The following is a 22,000-nucleotide window of genomic DNA, read 5'->3' as shown; positions in this document are numbered from 1 at the left end:
TGGTTTTTTCTGTGAAATTTATTGTTTCCACATTAAAAGATTTTCTTGAGGGGAAGTATTTTCTTTTAACCACATGATGATCCTATGCCGCTGCCCAGAGTAGGACACCATCGTAAGTCATTAACATGCCGTGTGAGTTCTGAATAAATAAAAGCTACAAAGCCCAAGTTATATATAAATATCTTAGGCGATAATGTTTACAAACCTATGTACAATAAAACAAATGTAAACAGTAAATGCAGCATGAGAGTAATCAAGATGATCGGGAGCAACCACTTACGGCCAGTCTGCCCACCAGAAGCCCCCTGGATGGGGCCGCTCGACGCTTCCTAACACAAGTGGACAGGCCCTCGGAGGACAAAACAAAACGCCCTGAAAGATGTCGCTTAACTGAAGGACCAGAGAGCTGGCAAGGAGGCTGCTGCCCCCGCCCCTCACCCCGAGTGCCCCGGCCCCAGAGGCTCCCGCTAGCTGGGGTCCAGACGGGCATTTCGCTGCTCTGGGAGGCAAGTCTATGGAATGATAACCGCTAAAGTAAAATCAGAAGGTGCAGAAAATGTTCCCTAGCTCAGTGACCTTCCCGACCCCCGACCAGCAGCAGGTCACACGGTGGGGAGTGGAGCTGGCGAACACGCGATCGTGAGCGCTGAAGAAGCGTGGGCGGGAGCTGGCGGGAGCTGGGGGGGCAGGGCGGGGGCACGTGTTGACCTGATCTGGGGGAGACCTTCTAGAAGGTCGGCAATGTCTTAAACACAACTAAACCCTATCCGTACAGCTGGGTGGGAGCTATGGGGCGGGCGTGATGATGATGGGTACTTCTGCATCCAGTGACCAAGGAGTACACGGACGTGCCACCTTGTGACCCACAAAAGTGCAATCACGTGAGACCAACGGCACCACGGCGAGAAGAGGAAATAGCCAGTATTGATATCGCGCAGAGTCCTGGGGCCAGGCAGGGCCCAGCAGCCGCCGCCGCATGCAGCCTGCCCTCTGCCAGCCGTGGGGAGGCAGACGCAGGGGCCCAGGCCGGGCCCAGGCACCGAGGGACGAGGCGTGGGTGTCCTGGGCTGTTGGAGGAGGGCAGGCGCCCCCACCCGGAGGCCGGGCACTCACACACTGAGAGGCAGCATACCCGGTGCTGACGACGGGCGCGAGGAGCCCAGACCAGGAGGAGGAGGCGCTGGGTCAAAGCCGTTTACTGCCCTGTGGGGGTGACCAGAGCACAGAGGGGAAGGGAAGGGAGGGGAGGGGGGAGAGAGAGACACTGTCATTTAAAATCACTCGACACCCGACAAGAAATGCACATGCCCTCTACGGGCGCTCCCCTTCCGGCCCACAGCAGGATCGTGGGGCCCGGGGAGAGAGGCTGCCGGGAAGGCGCCAGCCGGTCAGAGCCTTGAGAACTCGGCGGTGCCGGAGCGAGATTACGTGCTCCCCGCTCGGCAACTCCATCCTGCCAGCCACAGCCCTGACCTCTCCCGTGCGGAGCTGGGCTGAGTGTCTGCCAACGGGGAAGTCGCTAAATAAATGATGGTGCAACTCAACAATGAATTCTATACGGCCATTAAAAACACATGCCACAGCCTTCTTTAATAGCACGGGGAAATACTCAGAACATAATTAACACTAGGCAGAATGAGCAGTTACCGACCTGTATGTGTTCAACGACGTGAAGGAAAAAAGTAGTTAGGTGCTAGATTCTAAACTGCAACCTCTTATATAAATGGATGTTACTTCTAGGCAGCTACATCTAGAATGTGCTAGAATGTGCGGGGAGGGGGACGCTACACATATATGTATATAAAATCATATATGTTACGGAAAAAAAATTTAACGAGTTACTTTTCCTCCATCTGGGTAGCGGGTAAATTTTAATACTTTATACTTTTTCTTTGTTTTCCCAATCTCCTACACTACACGTGAATATCTTCACAAGACAGAGGAAGAAGTAACTGTTAAACTGTTTCCCAAGCAGAGCCAGACAGGGGAGGCTTCTCTGCAGAGGCCTGAGTGCCATGCCCAGCCCAGCCCAGCCCAGCCCCCAGAGCCTGCAGCCAGCACCCGGCACCCAGGCCCAGAAGGCGCAGAGTGCCCCAGCCCCGCCCAGCGGCCCCCACAGCCACAGGAAGCAGCCGGCGAAGGAGCACAGGGCTGGGACCTCTCTTAGGAAGCCATGCAGCCCTTCCATACTGAACACACTCCCGGGGAATCCGCCCCACTCGCGACCTGAGAGGCGCAGCCAAGCGCGGGGCCTGCACCGTGCCGCGTGTGCCATCGCTGTCCCCCCGCCACCACCTGCTCATCACAGGGGTCCGGGGAGTTGAACACGGGCTCAAGGAGAGAGGTTCTCTTCAAAGGAACGAGAACAGACACACACACCCTACAGTTCATCATTTCACACACTGAAGAAGCAACTCGGAGAAACGGGCATGCACAGAGACGACAAATGACCCTGACCACTCTGAAGAAAGAGTTAACATCTGAACTCTGAAGTAACCAAGCTCAGAGCAGAGATGCTGCCTTTGGAATCAAGCCGGGTACACTCAGACCAAGAGCAAGAGGAGGGGCTCTGGGAGGCGTGACCCCCCCCCCCAACTCCCTCCCCCAGCGAGCACACCCAGGAGCTCCCCTTTCCTTTCTGGGCTCGGGGAGGGCGGACATCCAGGCTTCATCACCTGTGAAAACTTCAGATCACCCTCTCCATTCTGCCTGTGACTCTCCTCAGGGCAGGGCCACACCCCGCCTGCCACTGCAGCCTCCACGGGACAAGCCCCGGCTGTCATTCAACCAGCCAGTCCCAGGGCCCCAGGACCCACTTCCTACTCCTAGACGCTCGGCAACAACGAGGCGGGCCTCCACTTTAAACATGTGACCACCAGACTCCGGTCCCAGAGCATGGCACAGGCCCCGCTGGGCACCAAGCAGCGGCCAGCACCTGTTCCCCCAGGGACGTGCAAAAACCCCAGGAGAATGGCCCCACATGCAGGTTTAAGGCTGGGGTTCCTGTATTTTCAAGCTAGATAGACCTTAAAAAATGCCAAGTTCATCCCTATCGTTCTATTACTAAAGAGACCAAAGCAAGCCCAAGCCCAGCCTAGGCTCACCCCGTGAGCTTGTCAATGGGGGCGCAGGCCACATTATCTCTTCCCTGTCTGCGCCTGGTCAGAGGGCACCTGACAGCCCTCGGCAACAACTCCGGTGCTCCCGATGCCGCCCAGCTCTAACAGGGAAAGCAGCAGTGCAATCCGGAATATAAGAGGAAAACAAGTAGGTGGGCGATTCCTCTGTGTGGGCAGAAATGCGAATTCTTGATTTGAAGGCAGGATGATGCACAGAGAGAGTAACAATCTGCCAGGGCCTCTCTGGGCACCTGAGTCAAGGTGTGGGAAGTAAAAGGCCGGGTGGGGGTGGGTGGGGGGCGAGGGGGAAGAGAAGAAGAAAGAGGAAGGAAGGGAGGGAAGGAACGAAGGGGAAGAGAGAGAGAGAGAGAAAGAGAAACAAACCAAAGGAAGGGAAAAAGGAAGGGGGAGGAGGAAGGGAGGAGGAGCAGAAGGAGGAGGCTGTCTGCCGAGGTCCTCTGGGGAACAGAAAGCTGTGCAGTGGGGAAAAGGCTCCAAGAGAAGCAACACCCCCTGCCCCTCGCATCTGGTTTCAGGAGCAGCAAAAGAGCCGAAGGGACATGTCCCAGTGGAGAGGGAATGGGCAGGGATGGAGAACCAGATCTGGGAATCACCTACACCAAAAAGGTTCCAGAAGCTATGAAATGTCATGCTCTTACCACCATAGTCTGGTTTGAGAGTCTGAAAAACGGAGAATCTAGCTAAGGGCAGATACCAAGGTCAGCTGTAAAATAGCAACAGAAGAAGTGAGAAGGCAGACAGAGCTAGTCGGGAGGGCAAGAAATCTCTCGTGACAGAGACAAAGCACGGAGACGGAACCCTTCCAAGCAGCAAGGACAGGACGAGAGAAGGCCGGAGGTGCTACGTGAGTGCCAGCTCCTGGATGAACGGATGCTCACACAAGCCCCAGCAGCTCTGCGAACTGAAAGGTGCATTCCTGACAGGACAGATCGTACACACACAAGTCCGTCTAGAACATTCCAGCATACTTGGGGATACACGAGTGAGTGTGGAGGAGAGAGCCCCCACCAGCACTGGCGCCTGCCTTGAGAAAACAGAGGGCTCCAGGTAGCAGGAAGAACCCTAGTCCCGTCAAGTCGAATCAGATGTGATCCCCGGGCCTGACAGGGACACTCCACCCCCTCGCCCAGACTTCCAGCGTCATCACCGCAGCCCCTGACCCTACGTCACAGGGGTCGCAGGCCTGCTGGCCACAAGGGCCCCAGGACCGCCACCACCAACTGTCTTGTCCTGCGCAGCCGAGCCAGTACGAAGGGGGACAGTCGGCCCAACGGGAACCTGACAGGCCACTCGCGGGCTGTAAGTTGGTTAAAGCAGAGTCAGCCCCATGCAGTTAGTAACACCACTCTGTTAATGCGTCTTCCACCATATACCATGACTGCGAAAGAAGGAAAGGAGCACAGCAAACAAATTCAGTTACCCATGAACAACGTGGGAAATAGGACTTTTTCTTGCCTAATAAAAAAAAAAAGGAAAAAACATTACACAGTAATACAAGTACGATCTTCACAGCGTGTCCTCAAAGTGGTCTAGTCTACACCCACCGACACACACCCCAAACGACACGAGCCGGCTTACAGACCAGGGTACATGCTACCACAGAGACGAAGCGAAAGCGGATGAAGAAAACACAACGTTTTCGAGAGAAGTCCGGTGGCTGTGCTACACGTGAGGTTTCGACACAAAGGGCCACCAGTGGCTGAGGACACGGAGCCATGCCGGGGAAGGAGGTCCAGCGAGCCACAGTCTAGAAACCGGCAGAAGCGACCAGACTAGATAAAACCCTGTTTCTGGGAAGCCCTCAGATCGCCAGAACTTACAGGATATTTTCAAATCACATGCACTACTATCTGGGGAGAGGGCGGTATCGTGTGGTTCCATGTGGTCAGGCCTCACTGCATCTCAGGATTCTGAGGGAAGGGGAGGGAAGGGGAGGGAAGGGGAGGGAAGGGGAGGGAAGGGGAGGGGCGGGGCGGGCACGCGTGCTCGCACCTCCTCTACTGAAGCCCCTCCCTCACCGTGGGGCACTGGTAAGCTCAGTGACAGAGCCACAGGCACACTCCTCCGGAGCAGGACGCAGGACAGGCAGGTTCCAGAGCCAAAGGCTTTTTAAAATGAAGTTTTTCCTGCTGCTAAAAGTCCAACTACACACTTCTACGCTTCTGTAAGAAATGGTGTTTTTTCTTTTAACCCGCCAGACTGAAAAGTGGAACTGGGAGGTGGGCTATTCCCCCCCCCCCTTCCTTCTGCATCGTTAGATTTTACCTAGTCACTGCGGCAGCAGGAAGAAAAGCAGAGTTTAGAGCCAGGCAGGCCAGAAGGAAGCCAGAATCCAAGCAAAGGGGCAAGGAAGGACAAACACAGCAAAAGCACCAGAGTGAGCCTCGGGGATATGGCAACTAGACAAACCTAATTCCAGAAAGAGGTTAATATCCGGGTGTGTATGTACAATCCACATAAACTAAGCACTTGGGAAAAGGCAGGCCCACAATAAGCACATTTAATTCTTACCATAAATAGTTCTATTAAAAATGTGTACTATTTAAGCCAAAACTAAATATCATCTGTAACTGTTTCTCTCGGGAGGTACGCCTCCAGGTTCGGTTCCGAAAATAAAGCCTACACGTGCATCCAGGATGTTCCTCAGGGGACAGGGGCTCCGCGACAGTGCCCAAAGCCCACGCCTGGTTCCAGGTTACTCCGAATCCTCCACAACTACCTTAGACTGGGTCCATCTCTGGGCATCCCTGCCCCGGGGCTCTGCATCAGCGCTCAGGAAGAAGCCAGAAGCAGTGACCCTGAACTGACCATGTTACCCCTCCCTCATCATGACTGTTCTAAGGACCCTCTACATACAAAGGCATCCCTCCAACCAGTCCATTTCTGGTTCACACCTGTTCTCACGTCACAGGGCATCTGAGGCAAGAAGTATGATGCCAGGTAAAGACTAATAACTACTCTATTGCAGGCTAATTACAAGTTGCAAAAATCACAAGTTGGAAAAAAAAATTAGGTACTGTTTTCATCGCTCAGGAAAACTACCCCTAAACTCCCCCTGTGAATGGCAACTTTCATGTAAAGTATCTATTTATTCCGCTTGCCATTACAGTATGAAAACAGGCACTCCTCAAGATTGCCTGAAACCCCTACACCTGAGGAAAATTAATTTTATACTTACGCTCCCTGAGGAATCCCAACGGTCAGAATGAAGCTCTGATTCATATACTGCTATTCTAGAATGTACTCCTTACTGAAATGTGTATACTTAAAGGAAGAACTCCCGTAAGGGAAAGAGAGAACCCAGAACACTCCGCAAGGGTGGACAAAAGGCGCTGTTCAGAGCGGACTGTGTGCCACATCTAGTCCTCCCTAAATGTGCCATAGTGAGGAGAGCTCCTTTAAGAAACTGAAGTTTCTAGAGGCGCCTGGGCAGCTCAATTAGTTGAGCGTCTGACTCTTGATTTCAGTTCAGGTCATGATCCCAAGGTCATGGGATCAAGTCCAGCGTTGGGCCCTGTGCTGAACATGGAGCCTGCTTGGGATTCTCCCTCTCACTCACTCTCTCTCTCTCTCTCTCTGCCCCTCCCCCAGTTCTTGTTCTGTCTCTCTTAAAAAAAAAAAAAAAAAAAAAAAGCTGCAAATCTCTAGACTTGCATCTGTATCGCTTTCATAGAACAAGAACAGCCTCTACGACTCAAAAAACAAGCAAGGGCTCACGGTGCCTCAGCCGCTGTTCCGGGAACGGCTACGTGAGGTGACGAGGTCAGCCTACCCAGACCACGGTCCTAACCGGTTGTAGCTAAATCAAGGCACGTCCAAAGGCTAACCGTGCAGCGTCGGTCTCTTTCACTCGAGGTACGACAATATGTGCTGACATGGAAAGATCTCAAAAGCCTAAGTCGTGTAGGGAGCAGCAGAGCAATATTTAAGGTACAGCCCCACAGACTCTCAAAAGCACACGGCAGACGCAGAAAAACAGGACCCTATGTGCCTAGGAATAGGCGTAAGGATGTTTACTCTTTACGCACCTGTACCAGCTGGAACCTGCTGCACTGAGGGCGCGCCACTGCTTCCAACTTACGCCAGTTTTTTTTTTTTTTAACTCTCAACTCCCCAAAACCACCTTCTCATCATACTGCACCGGTGCCTCCTGAACTGTCTTTGATCCAGAGGGTTCGTATTTTTCTAAAACGCAGAGTCCGCACGGTCACGACCACAGCGCTCTCGTCCACCCTTACTGCAAACTGGCCGAGAACGTCTCCCAGCCTTGAAGCACCCTGACCGCAGGGACAGTACCACGGCCACCCTGAATACCCAGAGCCTAACACTGCTGCCTGGCAAGAGTCTGCCTCCCGAGACGGAAGCCTCAGAGCTCCCAGGGCAACAGACTCCATGGGGACCTGAAGACAACAGATTTCGGCTCCCCCGAGATCTGGGTGACACCATCTCAGGTAGGCTCACCGGACAGAGCTTACCTTTCCGAAGTTCCATAAGCTCGCTTAATAACGTGCGACGTCACTGCTCCAAACTATCACTTAAAAGGCCCAAGACTTACCCTTTGTCAAAGAAAGACGTGTGTCCTGATCGAGGGAACTTTGTGCTGTCGCTGTTCATCAGCCCACAGTTAACATTCCCTGAAAGATAGGATTTTCGTGATGCCTGGTCCTTTGCAAAATTCCTGCAAGCCGCTAATTTGGATTCTAAAGCCTACGGAAAGAAGGAGGAATGATCTGGTTGTCAAAACAGTAGCTGTACACGAAAATCTGCATTTTAAGACACTCTATTTCAAGACTAAAATTGTACTTTCTCAGTGGATAATGGTAGCCATTTAAGCCACAGTCACCTAATAGAAAGAGGGGATATTTACGCTGACTCCAACATCATGAGCTCAGAACAAGTTATTCCCCTCAGTGTTACCAAGGGTTACAGCTATAATCCTGACCTTCACTAAGAAAAATGTGGCACAAGTAGACAAGAGACAGATGCCAGGTTCCTTTCTGAGTTGTGGACTATTAGAGAGCCATTCATTTCCTACATGCAAGACACTCACTCATTCAAGTACTTGCTGAGTGAACACCGTCCTACAACACGACCTGTGTCTGAGGGATCAGTAGTACAGACCTGCAGTCTGACACTCGGGAGAAGAGGGGTCTAGAAATGAAGACTGAGAAGATATTCACGCCAGGGAGCAGACAAGGTCATGGCTGTGAATGAGACCAGGAATTCAAGGACAGAACTCTGAGTAAAATCAACACTGAAAGGGCACGCATATGAAGACCCACCAAGACGACAAAGAGAACGAGCAGGAAGGCAGGAAGCAGACCTGACACAGGATCAGAGAAGCAAAGAAGGCATCACGTGCACATGCTCGCTCTCTCTCAAAGAAAGAAAAAAGGGGGGAAGTGCCTGGGTGTCCGGTTGAGCTGACTCTTAATTTCGGCTCAGGTCACGATCCCACTAGTGAGACCGAGCCCCCATGTCAAGCTCCCGCAGAGCACGGAGCCTGCTTGAGATTCATTCTCTCTCCTTCTCACCTGCTCGCACTCTCGCTCTCTAAAATAAAACTTAAAAAAAAAAAAAAAAAAAAAAAGGCATTTAAAAAAAGTCAGTGTTGAATGTTTCAAGAAGAAGTAGGGCAGAACAAAGAGCATCCATTGGGTTTGGCGGTGCTGAGATCATCAATGAGCAGGGGACAGAGCCCAGACTGGGCTGTCTGGGGAGCATGAACGCGGTAAAAAATGCTAACAATAAATGAAGACACACTTTCAAAAAGCCTTGCTGTGAAGGGAAGGGAGAAAGAGGGTGACCGTTAAAGAGAGAGATAGGGTAAAAGGAAAGAACGGATGCTTTTACTTGGATTAAACACTGTAGGATTCGTAATACACAAATATCACATACAAAGCATGTACATGACACATAACGTGTAACCCGTAAAGATGACATACAAATGTTACAACACAGTAAAACGCTAAAAATATAGGAGACACCGACAAGAGGGCTGGAAGACCTGGGATCCAAGGCACAGAGGGACAAAATCAGCCATGGGCAGAACATGATACTTTGACCACGGAGATAAAAAGGGAGAATGGCTACAAACACAGGCGATGAGAGGAGAGTAACAAAAGAAGGTAAGAGGGGAAACGAAGAAGTTGAAATCAGATGGCCTTGATTTCTCAGTGGAAGAGGATGCAGGAGTGGGGATGGAGCTTCCAGTTCAAGTCAGCGGACAAAGGAGGACAAAGAAGTGGAAAATGAAACATCCCTAAGAGCACGCAGGGCTGGCAAATAACCGCAGACCAAAAGCTCTGGTGACGTCTGGGAGGCAGGCTGTCAACTCCATGGATAAACCACACAGGGACTCCCAAGGTCACCATTCGGGCACCATTTCTGAATAAATCACTTAACGTAATAAGCAAAGCAAACAAGGAACAAAGAAAGTTGCGGACAGGAAGTCCAGGAACACGCAGAGCCAACCCAGGGGCGAAGGGCAGAGAACCGCAGCAGAGAAGCCACGAGCCTATCCAAGCACAGGCGGGAAGGGACCGTGAGAAGCTGCGAGACATGAGACCCGGCAAAGAAAGGCCTGGCTTCTTCCACCCACCAGAAGAAGGTGGTAATTGAGAGTGCCAGGAAAAGGAAAAAGGCCTACAGGCCAGCTAGGATACAAATAGGAAAAAACTGGGCATATTTTGAGTAAACCATAAAAAACCAAATGCTTGACACACGGTTGAGTCAAGAGCCCAGCTCCTGCTCTACGATGGACAGTACACACGGGGTGGGGGGGGGGGGGGGGGGCAGAACACTGTAGACGCTACAAGTTTTCAGTTTTTACAACCAACCAGTGGAGAGTGCAAGATGGGACAGAGAACTCACAAACACAACAAGGAGCTGAGAGTGTAATAAATTGAGAAACAGAGGTTTAAGCATGTCATTTAAAGTTATAAAAATAACCAAGAGACCAAAAAATAAAAAACTGGGGGGATATGAGTTAACTTCATCTTTTTGCTTAAAGCTGAGAAGTCAAGACACCGAAAAATAAGCACATTATTTGAGTTATGGAGCTAAATACCATAATTCTTGTAACGAATGGGATTTTTGAAATGGTTAGGAGAGAACATGATGTACTGTATGAAATAATTTTTATTGTTTTTTATACTAGGCTAAAATGCAGATTTAGAATTACTCTGATGGTCAGAAAATCACTGTATCGGCCAGAAAAGGCAGACACGGGACCCTGTACCGTGGCCTCCCATTTCTTCGTTATGTGACGCATAATGCAATTTCTGCTTTTTTCAGAAAATATCTCTCACAAAAAAGTATGTGAAGGGGCAGTGGATAGCGGGCAGTTTCAGGGGCAGATCACTGAGAAGGGAGGTAGAAGTCGCCGAGGGAAACAGGAGAGGGAACCAAAGCAGGAGACGCTAACTTCACAGTGGCATAAATCCACACAGCTACGTAACTGCTTCCTGAGATCCAGGTTCAGGGAAGGAGAGGTCCAACTGCTTGACTGATCCAGACGGCAGGTCTCGTCCATGGCCAAAAAGATCACGAGTCAGCAGTGACAGAGTAAGCCATCTGTGGGATCACGGATGAGCACAAGAAATGAAAGCAAGAGATGGCTAAAAGGCCAAGAGGCTCCCACCACTGTAAGGTCAGAGAGTAGGTATTCTAGAAGGAAAAAACTGAATAAGCAGTAAAACGAGTTTAGTATTTCAAAAGCCCAACTGTTCTGGAATACCGGGTTAGAGCCAAGGAGACAGCACAGAAGCTCAAGTGGCCAAGGAGCAGTAAGACAGACGTGACTAAGACGAGGAAGGCCCGTCGCGAGCCAGTGCTGAGTCCTGCAGAGACAGCTGAGGGGGTGGTCAGGGGGGCAGACTACAGCAGGAACAGGATTCAGGAGTGGCACAGAACACATAGCAGGCCACAGAGCAATCAGTGTAGAAAAAGATGGGGGGGCCACGATGGGGAAACAGCCATGGGGACACACAGAACGCCCCCGGGGGTTGGGGGTGGGGGGCCAAGAGCTCAGCGCGCAGGGCCGTCTGCAGAAGCACTAGCGGGCCCGAGCCCCAACACTGTTCCCCGGAGCAGTCTCGGCTCGTCACCAGATGCTTCCATCTCTCTGCTTAATCAAGGCCTTCAGCACAAGAAGGTCCCCTTTTTTTCTTCCCTCCCTCCGAATTAAGAATTCAACACCTTGGCAGCTGAAATACGCGGGGGTAAATAATTGAATGCTTACCCCTACTTTCCGTAAGAGATCCCCCACGATGTTTAGTGCTGATATCCTAGCAGAAGGAGTTAGTGGACTGGTACCAAAACCGTTTGGTATAGCTAGAGAAAAAGAAGAGAGGAGTGGTTACACTTGCTGTTCCCTCTACATCTTGTTGCCGGTTTTGTTGTTGACGTTACAAAGCAGAATACGCGCAATGAAAAAGAATTCCAAACCGTGGACAGGAAGTACAAAGTGGGACACCCTCAATATGTTGAACTGTCTCCTTCAACTGACTGATATTTAGACTACACCTAATTTTACATTACAAATAATGCTAAAAGGACATATATCCTTCAAACATCTAGACAAGGATTTCTGGAGAAGCGATTCCTAAAAATAGAACTGCTGGGTCACAGGATATGCCCATGTCGTCCACCTTAGGAGATACTGCCAAAATGCTCTCTGAGAAGGTTGTGCCAAGGTCAGCAATCTGTATGGCAACGCCATCAACAATACGAGACATTATCTTTTTCTTTTTTTTTTTTTTTTTTTTGCCAATTTGATAGTCATTCTGTTGTGTTTGTGTTTCCTTGCTAACTAGATATGTGAATCTCTTCTTCTGGAAATCATCTGTTTATCCTCCACACTTCATCTACTGGGTGGTCTTTTCCTTTAATCAACGTGCAAGGGCCCTATCGACTGTAGACGTTCACCCTCTCTCTTCTAGGTCTTACGCTTCTCAGTGTGACATTCATCTTCCAAGCTTTTTGTTTTGGTGGGGGAAGCCTGGGCTTCCTCACCTTGGTATCATAAATATGTTCCTCTTACGTCCTCCTTAGGTTTTCCTAATTTTTTTTTTAACATTTACATCAGTTATCAACTGATATCCATCAAATATCGAAGCTTTTTTCAAACGGATAGCCAAATGTCCTAATACCGTAACATGAAGACGACTCGTCTCATCTGAAATGGCACTTTTCATACGCTGAATTCCCTATATATTTTAGTTCCATTGACTTATTAGTCTATTGCACCAGAAATAGGCTGCTTTCATTACTGCAGCATTAAAACAGGCTCTGCTGTCTTGAAGGGAAAAGCCTGTTGTTATCAGCCTATTTCAAGCTTTTCTTGGCACACTTACTCTTCCAGAGTGACTTTAAAATCAACTTGCCAATTTAAAAGACCCTCTTGGGATTTTCATTAGCAATTTAAATTACTCGTTGATTTGGGGAGAACGGATGCTCCCGCAGTCTCCCCACTCGGAATGGGGTTATTTCGTGTGACATTTACTCACACCTTCTTGCACGCCCTCAGCAGCCGTTTTCAGTCATGCACGTTTCTCCCGTTTACTTTTGAGATGGTGTCTACCAGTTACGAGCTCTTGGGCTAAACTGCTACATACGAATCCATCTCTGCCACTGAGTAACTGTGTGAGCTTTAGTAAGCCGCCCATATGTAGAAGAGGGCTAATAAGAACACTTCAAAGTCGTTGTGAAGTTTAAGTTAGCTAATACACTCTCGAAACACCTGCCCATAGGAAGCACTCAACGCTACAGAGCGCTGATCAGTACGTAAACGCTTTGTTGCTGCCGTTCACTGTCCTTGTCCTCCAGAATACAATCTAACTGAAGGTGGGGACGCGGTCCCGTTCACCACTAGACTCCCAGCATCTAGAATAACGCACGGCACAGGACAGGGGCTCACCAGGGTATAAACAAACTGCTGTACTTTTCTCGGCAGGTATTTCCAGACCTCGTTTTTCCCTATTATCCTCAAATTATTAAATCTGTGCTTTTATGGAAAGCTGTCTTAGATGCTTTTTGGAAACCGGCAGTGTCACTCCTAAAATACAACTAAAGACAGACCACTTCATAGAGGACGGCCCTTCAGGCTTGCACTGATTTCGCTAATCTCCGGCTTCTCGTCAGGTCTGTGCTGACTCATCTGTCACACAAGTGCGGTGATCTGGCACGCAGCAGCTTTCAGGTTGGTTAAAGTGCATGCTCTCAGTCCCAGTCTGCAAACGTCCCAGCCTACTTGGACAAACAGCACTGCCTCGGGGTTGACAATCTTAATCCTGTGCCAGAGCAAGCAAGCTCTGTGTCCCACTGACCTTGCCCTGCTCACAGCAGCCAAGTCCCTGAATTAAAACTCTAATGAGCTATGACAGGACGCGCACCTGTCTGGGTCTTACCTCAACTGAGCTCCCGATTCTTCTGATTAGGGCTCAACTGAAGAATTTTCAGAACTCAGCCACACAGTTCTATCGGTACCAGAAAGCAAACCTTTGTTCATTCTCAAATGTTAGGAATTCTGAGATCCTCAAATACACAAGCAGCCATTCTCCAAAATGGACAGTGAGAGTTTTTGACACCTGCGACCATGTGCACCCCGCCTGCTCTATGTCCTCGGCAGCAACCCCAGCACAAGCGCAAATAACACCACCCTAACGACTCTATGGCATTTTCCCGTTCCTGGGCCGATTTCACCTTATAACTAAGTGAAGGTAGGAGAAGTTCTCTACTGAAGGGCTACTGAGCACTTGAAATGTGGCTACTGCAACTGGGAAACTGAATTTTAAATGTTAATTCACTGTAATAAAAACTTAAATGTGAACGGTCACACGTGGGCTAGCGGCTACTGTACTGGGCAGGACAGATAGAGCGAGCTTATTTCGCTAACTGTCTGAAGAGAAAATCTTCTCCCATCACTCTGAAAGAGAAGATCCTTTATTTAAAAAAGGGATGGGAAGAAAGAGCTCCAGTCTGGGAAGAAAAAAGAATGGAGGAGTGGGAGTGGCCAAGTATCTGCAAGCTGCAAAAATGAAACAAATCTTGGGGCGCCTGGGTGGCGCAGTCGGTTAAGCGTCCGACTTCAGCCAGGTCACGATCTCACGGTCGGTGAGTTCGAGCCCCGCGTCAGGCTCTGGGCTGACGGCTCGGAGCCTGGAGCCTGTTTCCGATTCTGTGTCTCCCTCTCTCTCTGCCCCTCCCCCGTTCATGCTCTGTCTCTCTCTGTCCCAAAAATAAATAAAAAACGTTGGAAAAAAAAAAAAAAAGAAACAAATCTGAATGAAGCCCTGTGGGGGCTCCATTCTAAGGTTCTACGTAGTGGCCACTAAGTGGTGTTTCTGCTTAGCTGGATATAAAAAACCATACTGGCTGACAGCAAAAGGAACGTTCTCACGTACTGCTCGTGGATTACTCCGAATGTCACCTCTGAAAACGGCAGCCACCGAGGCACGTAACAGAAAGCCCACGCCCACCTGAGCCGAATGGTAACTCAGGGAGTCTCTCTGTACACACCGTGTGTAAAGGCCTCTAGTCTTCGGTGATATGTGAAGCGGCCCAAGAAATAAAACTGTATTTAAATACGATCCCCAAGCTTATGTGTAAAAAGGTGTGGCACAAGCAAACACACACACACAGCGGAAAAAATTCCGCATTAACAATAGCTGCCCTCGGGAATGCAAGCTGGTGCAGCCACTCTGGAAAAGAGCATGGAGGTTCCTCAAAAAACTAAAAACAGAACTACCCTACGACCCGGCAATTGCACCACTAGGCATTTATCCACGGGATACAGGTGTGCTGTTTCGAAGGGACACATGCACCCCCATGTTTACAGCAGCACTATCGACAATAGCCAAAGTGTGGAAAGAGCCCAAATGTCCACGGATGGATGAATGGATAAAGAAGATGTGGTGTGTGTATGTGTGTATATATATATATATATATATACACACACACACACACGCACACATACACAATGGAGTATTATTCAGCAATCAAAAAGAATGAAATCTTGCCATTTGCAACTACATGGATGGAACTGGAGGGTATTATGCTAGGTGAAATTAAAGAAAGACAAAAATCATAGGACTTCACTCATATGAGGACTTTAAGACACAGAACAGATGAACACAGGGAAGGGAAGCAAAAATAATATAAAAACAGGGAGGGGACAAAACAGAAGAGACTCATAAATATGGAGAACAAACTGAGGGTTCCTGGAGGGTGTGGGAAGGGGGATGGGCTAAATGGGGGAGGGGCATCAAGGAATCTACTCCTGAAATCATTGTTGCACCATATGCTAACTTGGATGTAAATTTAAAAAAATAAAATTATGTTGAAAAAAAAAAAAAAAAACCAATAGCTGCCTTGCAGCGGTTAGACTGCAGTGGGTCTTTTTGTTTCAACTTTTCAACATGAACCTGTATTCCTGCTACCATCAAAAAATCAACGTTGCTTTGAAAAACCTGCAACTTCTTAAAGACTCAATGCATTAAGCTGCTCTTACTGTACACGCAGGCACCACTGCCCTGTGCAGGAGCCGCCTGGGAAACCCACCTCTTCCTCTGCTCCACAGAGTGCTTGATTTCACCAACTTCTAAAGTGAAACCATTGCTCACCCCATGGCGACCCCTGCTTCCACGGCAGACCCCCTTCCGTCGCTAATCCACCACAGGTGCAGAAAGAAAAGACGGCACAAACCTTTGGGTGAAGGAAAACTGTTTTCCGTCCCTTTGCCAACGGGAGTAGCTGGCAAAGAAAGCGATGCCTGCACAGCAGAGTCCATCTTTTCACAGTCCAGGGTCGGAGAGCTGGGCGCCGACTTTCTGGTGACTTCCTGCTGTCTCTCCCGGACTGCCAGTTCTTGTCTTAAATCTGCAAAATGTTGCACAGGGAATAACACTCATTCGAGGAAGCAGACACACCCAGCAAAGTCACATCTGAAAAGCCGTAAAGACATTCCTCCTAAATGACTATTTCCCAAAAACGAGTTTCCTATTTAATGCTTTTTATTTCTTGGGGTATAAAAATGACAACCCTACCGTCTAAATGATCTTTTAGAACTAAAACACTTGGGAGGGCGCTTGGGAGGGCTCAGTCGGTTGAGACTCCAACTGTGGCTCAGGTCGTGATCTCGAGCCGATCAGTTCATGAGTTCGAGCCCCACGTCGGGCTCTGTGCTGACAGCTTGGAGCCTAGCGCCTGCTTCGGATTCTGTGTCTCCCTCTCTGCTCCTCTCCCACTCATACTGTCTCTCTCTCTCTCTCTCTCAAAAATAAACATTTTTTCTTAATTTTTCTTAATGTTTATTTATTTTTGAGAGGGAAAGAGAGAGACTGAGTGCAAGCAAAGGAGGGGCAGAGAGAGACGGAGATACAGAATCCGAAGCGGGCTCCAGGCTCTGAGGCGTCAGCACAGAGCCCGATGCAGGGCTCGAACTCACGAACCGTGAGATCATGACCTGAGCCGAAGTCGGATGCTCAACTGACTGAGCCACCCAAGTGCCCCTCAAAAATAAACATTTAAAAAAAAGAAAAAGGAAAACAAAAGCCAATACAAATGCTATAACCTAAGAGGACAGCAAACTATGCTCACGTGCAAAAAGAAACAGGATGGGGCGCCTGGGTGGCTCGGTCGGTTGAGCGTCCGACTTCGGCTCAGGTCACCATCTCGCGGTCCGTGAGTTCGAGCCCCGCATCGGGCTCTGGGCTGATGGCTCAGAGCCTGGAGCCTGCTTCCAATTCTGTGTCTCCCTCTCTCTCTGCCCCTCCCCCATTCATGCTCTGTCTCTCTCTGTCTCAAAAATAAATAAATGTTAAAAAAAAAATTAAAAAAAAAAAAAAAAAAAGAAACAGGATGGAGGCCAAACCAAAACTCACACTGAACCTACAGGACACAAAAATAAATGCTCTTTTCAACTCATTTGCTTTTATTCTGTTCTTTTGGGATTACTGCAAAATCAATGAAGTACACTTTTAGAATTTTAAGTGGGTTGGTATGGTTTATTAATTATCAAAATGCAGTATTTTGTTATAGAAAGGAAGCATTCAAAACAGTCGCAATTTTTTTCTTGCTTTCAAATCTAGAATTTTTACGCCCAAATTAACATTTCCTTTTCCAGTTATTCAACTGACCTACAGAACACTGACGTTAAAAAAAAAAAAAAAGTATACAAAGTTATCCCATTCCTGGGTATATACCCAAATGTCTATCCATGGATAAATGGATAGACAAAATGTGATCTGTGCATGTAACAGGGTCTTATGCAGACTTAAAACGGAAGGAAATTCTGACACGTGCCACTACAGGGATGAGCCTTGAGGACGTTATGCGGAATGGAAACAAGCCAGTCACAAAAGGACAAATACCATACGGCCCCACCTCTGTGAGGTTCCTAGAAGAGTCAGATTCACAGACACAGAAGGAAGAACGGCGTTGCCAGGGCCTGGGGGCAGGGGGCCGGGGAGTTACACTGCTGTACAAGCATACAGTGAATACATACTTTCCTTTTAAAATTCTCCCTCCCTCCATCTTTTGTTTAATACTTGGTAGAATGCAGACTACAAAGAAAGCAGTCTCTTCTTTATCATATGTGCACACACGCAGTGTCATTCTGTGCGTAACACAGGAGAAGACCCAAAGAAACCGAGCAGGACACGCACAGTGGTAGCAGTTAAGGTTCTGGAAAACAGACCAGGGTTTGAATCCCCACTGAAAAGCTCTAAGACTTTGGACCCAACTCCACCTCTCTCTGCTCAGTTTTCTGACCTGTAAAAGGGGGATAATACTACCTACTTCTTCGAGTTGATGATGTAGGTGCTGAGAGACTAAAAGCAGCACAGTGCCTGACAAAAGGATCGTGCACAAGGCCTTCAACCTTGCTCCTGGAGCTGGCTTAGAACCAGGGCTTAGGGACAGTGGGGTAGAGGGTGTTCTTCAAGTTTTAGGTTTACCTCTGGCTTCATCCTTTAACCGCTGTACAGAGACTAACAAAGATTCCTTTTCATCAAGTTCACTTTCTAAAAACGCATTTCGTTCAATGGCCTGATTTAGCCTTTGTTCAAAGTCTTCCAGTGACACTATTGTTGCTCTAAAAAGAAGAAAAAAAAATTGGGAGTCCATGAATTAAATAAATAGCGTGCAAACAGCTAATACAAAAGGAAACTGTCCGTTTAGCTCATGCCATTTCCTGACCTAGAAAGCCTGGCCCAGTTGAAAGAGAATGGTCTCCACCCCCTTGTGACCTCTGGTGGCACTTAGTATCTCTGTGGCTAGTTTGGGCCATTCAATGTATTCTCTTAAATGCCCACCGAAAATCCTTACGGTTCCTCAAAGGCAGGCCACCTATTACACACTTTATCTCCCCCCCCCCCCCCCCGGATTGTAAACACAACAACCAAGTTGACACGTTTCCAAGAAGACTCTCCAACAATTTTAGAGTACATTAAGAATGAAACATGCGTTTAAAACACCAAGTCCCAGGTCCCGCTGCATTTACTCCATCTCTTCTTCCTGCATTTCTCGCCGTGCTCATTTATTCAACAGACATTAACATGCACCTACTACGTGCCCCCGGCCCACTGCGTGCAGCCTGCTACGGAAGTACAGTTCCCTAACCTCAAGTTAGAACTCTTAATGCCTGTGGCCCATTTTACCAGGTCCTATCGGCTGGCAAAACGTCTCTCAACTCCACTCGCTCCGCCCCGGGCTCAATTCCTCATCCATCACCGGGATTTACTCCTCAAGGGTCTTCCTCCCTACTTCCAGTTCCTCAGTCCTATCCCGTCAAAGTCTGGTGTCCCTCCTTTGTTTAAAAAATTCTTCACGAGGCCCTCATTGCCTCTAGAACGGCTTTCAAACAGCACGCAAGGTTCTTCCCAATCTGCCCCAACCACTTTCGATCTCATGCTGTGCAGCCACACTGTCTCCACACGTCAATCAAAGTGAGATATTCCCACCTCCTGAGCCTTCCTGCCTCTCTGCCTTTACAGCTCTCTCTCCCCCTGGCTGGCCTCTTCCCTCCTCGCAGACTCCAGCTTCGGCGCCGGCGAAGGCTGCCCCGGCTCCCCCGCGGTACGCCAGCAGCCGCCGCCTCTGTGCCCTGGAGCCGCTTGGACACTCTCTTCGCTCGAGTGCTGACCGTGTCAAAGGTCCACGTCGGTCCCGCCCGAGGGCAGCGGCTAGCTCACCTCTGTCTTCCTCAGTTCTAGCATCAAGCCAGGCATGTAGGAGTCACTCAGACATTAAGGAAAGAACTACCAGACGGTAATTGTAAAGTGACAGGAATCAAGTTTGGAATGGTTCAGAAACAGCTCATTACAGACGGCAGAAAAGCTCGGCAACAGTAACAACAGCACGCCACTCTAGGCCGTGCGGCAGAATTGGGACGAAAGCAGCATTCTGAGAAAATCCATAGGTTAGCATTTAAACTGAAGAGAAGGAGAAGGAGTAAAGATGTAAAGACAGACCAGTGAGGAAGTCACTACAGAATTCAGGCAGAAGATGCAGGGCCTGCCACAAGTGTGGCAGCACTAAGAACACAGAGGGAAAGACAGAGGAGTAAAGGAGAGCTGTTTAAAAAACAAGACACAACACCAACAGGACCAACAACGGTAATGAAGGACAGAAGAAGGACACACAGGGAGAAAACCCTGGAAGGGCATTATCTGGAGAGAGAAGGATCGATTTAGCACCAATGTGATGAAATACCAGAAGGCAACGTTCTGGGACCAAGATCTAGGTGACAGGCTGAGCTGAGAGCTGACAGATCTTCAACCCTGGTCGCCAAGTCTGCTTGTTGCAACCGAGTGCACAGCATCCATTTACCTCTTTGCTCGCTCCAGATCGTCGTTGGCCTGCTCCAGCTCCCTCACATACTTATGCAACTGCTCCTTGATGGCCCGGGTCTGACTCAAGTCGTCTTCTAATACCGACAGCTGCTTGTAGCTCTGTGCACACTGATGTTCTAGTTTCTCCTGAAGGCAATGGATACAGGAAGGAAAGTGTGTGTGGTTAACACCGAGTTGTCCTTAGTGAAGGAAGTCACCCAAACCACGAGGGCAGGGATCCAAGGAAATGACCCGCAATCTGAGGTGATGGTCCTCCTCTCCTCCTTACGTTAAAAAAAAAGACATGCATTCCAAGCACCTCAACTCATGAATTTAGAGAGTCAACCATTCTCCCCTCAGAAAGAAATCTAATAATGACCTCTCTGAAAAGAGGTTATTTCCCTATTTTGTGAAACCAGTGCCTCAACCCCACACTCAGGGAGGGGGGTGAACTCTGGGTTCTCAGGCTAAACGCGGCCCGGGTGAGCACAGAGAGGGAGACCACCACCCAGAGCCCCACTGCCCTAGCTCTCACCTGTGTCCCCCCCCTTCTCCAAACCATAACCCCACCCCACGCCCAGGGGCACAGAAACCCTCAGGCCCTTGGCTGAGGCAGGCGATGGACACCAACAAAGGGGGTCAATCCTTTAACTCCTAGAAATCCCTTTCTAAAAAGGGATTTTTTTTTTTAACCCCAAATGAACTTCAAAAGTAAAGAGGCTATGAATAATGGAATAAATGTGTACTTCATACAAAATAATTTTAAAGTGCCACCAAATGAGGCAATCTTGAGCGAATCAGGCAGCTTTGGAAAATGACAGAATGGCCACGTGTCACGAGAACATGATCGCTAAAAACCGGACGGCTACAGGGTTTCTAAGTGAACTCCTAAACCCCAAACCACCTTCCCCTTGGTTCCATGAAAGAAAAGTTTATTCCGAAAACTCACTTTAAGGCTTTTTTTTTTTTTTTCTGCCTGCTGCTCTTAAGCTCCACCCAAAAACCGTATGTCTCATGTGAACACAGCCCAGCGCATTCGACAGCAGCTTGTAAAGCTGCCACGGTTACCTTTAGTGCTTCGACTTCATACTTCAGTCTCTGGTTATCGGCCTGCAAGTCTCTGTTCCTCTGTTCAGCCTGTACTAACTGTGCCTCCAGCTCTGCTTCCAATTCCCGGCTTCCCTCCTGGAACTCAACTAGCTCATCCCGAGCTTCCTGGAAGCTGATCACAGACAGAGTGGGAAAGAGGAGTCACAGGAGGAGTCCCAGGGTCGGCGGGAAGACGACTGCAGGTCAGGTCAATGACTGTGCCCGAACGCTGGTGCTACCACAAAATATACTACACGATAAAGACAGTCTGTCTTACATCACTTATTCTAGGCTCAGGGTTCAGTGAAAGTGACTTAAAAGGTCCAAAAGGACTCACATTTTACACACTCACCCCTAAATCTTTTTTTTTTTAATGTTTATTTATCTTTGAGAGAGAAAAAGAGAGCATGAGCAGGGGAGGGACAGAGAGACTGGGGAACAGGGGATCCACAGTGGGCTCTACATTGACAGCAGACGGCCTGATGCAGGGCTCGAACTCATGAACCATGAGATCATGACCTCAGCTGAAGTCAGACGTTTAACCTGAATGAGCCACCCAGGTGCCCCACCCCTAGATCTTTCTGATTTAAGGTATTAATAAAGAAACACACATTACTTTGCCACAAAGTACTGTTAAGTGTTTTTCGATACAACTGGTTTCCTTTGTAATTTTATTATTTAATTGTATGCACTGAAAAACATTATTTTGGGGCGCCTGGGTGACTCTGTCAGTTAAGCATCTGACTTTTAATTTCAGCTCAGGTCATGATCTCGTGGTTCGTGGGATTGAGCCCCGCATCAGATCTGTGCTGAAGCAGGGAGCCTGCTTGTGATTCACTCCCTCTCTCTCAAAATAAATAAATATTTAAAACAAAACAAACAAAAACACGTTATTCTGAGAAGGGGTCCACAGGTTTCCCCAGCCAATTAAGGCATCTA

At 48.8% G+C, this 22,000-nt stretch overlaps 1 protein-coding gene across 14 annotated transcripts in view; it reads right to left on the bottom strand.

The window, feature by feature from the left end:
• Nucleotides 1-22,000, bottom strand: part of NDEL1 (nudE neurodevelopment protein 1 like 1) — a 99,431-nt gene that overhangs the window by 43,682 nt on the left and 33,749 nt on the right. For 8 of the 14 annotated variants that reach the window (XM_058703111.1, XM_058703110.1, XM_058703109.1 and 5 more), the window contains 6 exons: nucleotides 21,041-21,194; nucleotides 19,971-20,119; nucleotides 18,098-18,234; nucleotides 15,846-16,019; nucleotides 11,383-11,474; nucleotides 7,696-7,847 (listed from right to left, as the gene is read on the bottom strand). In XM_058703111.1, coding sequence (XP_058559094.1) covers nucleotides 7,696-7,847; nucleotides 11,383-11,474; nucleotides 15,846-16,019; nucleotides 18,098-18,234; nucleotides 19,971-20,119; nucleotides 21,041-21,194 — 858 coding nt within the window. Of the gene's footprint in view, nucleotides 1-444; nucleotides 1,204-4,560; nucleotides 4,596-7,695; nucleotides 7,848-11,382; nucleotides 11,475-15,845; nucleotides 16,020-18,097; nucleotides 18,235-19,970; nucleotides 20,120-21,040; nucleotides 21,195-22,000 lie in introns of those variants that run through there. The other 6 variants (XR_009254772.1, XR_009254771.1, XM_058703117.1 and 3 more) reach the window with 5 other exon arrangements.

The sequence above is a fragment of the Neofelis nebulosa genome, chromosome 16 (genome assembly GCF_028018385.1).
Source record: "Neofelis nebulosa isolate mNeoNeb1 chromosome 16, mNeoNeb1.pri, whole genome shotgun sequence".
Classification (NCBI taxonomy): Eukaryota; Metazoa; Chordata; class Mammalia; order Carnivora; family Felidae; genus Neofelis; species Neofelis nebulosa.
The sequence above is the reverse complement of the archived record's forward strand: the minus strand, read 5'-3'. Positions and strand labels throughout refer to the sequence as shown.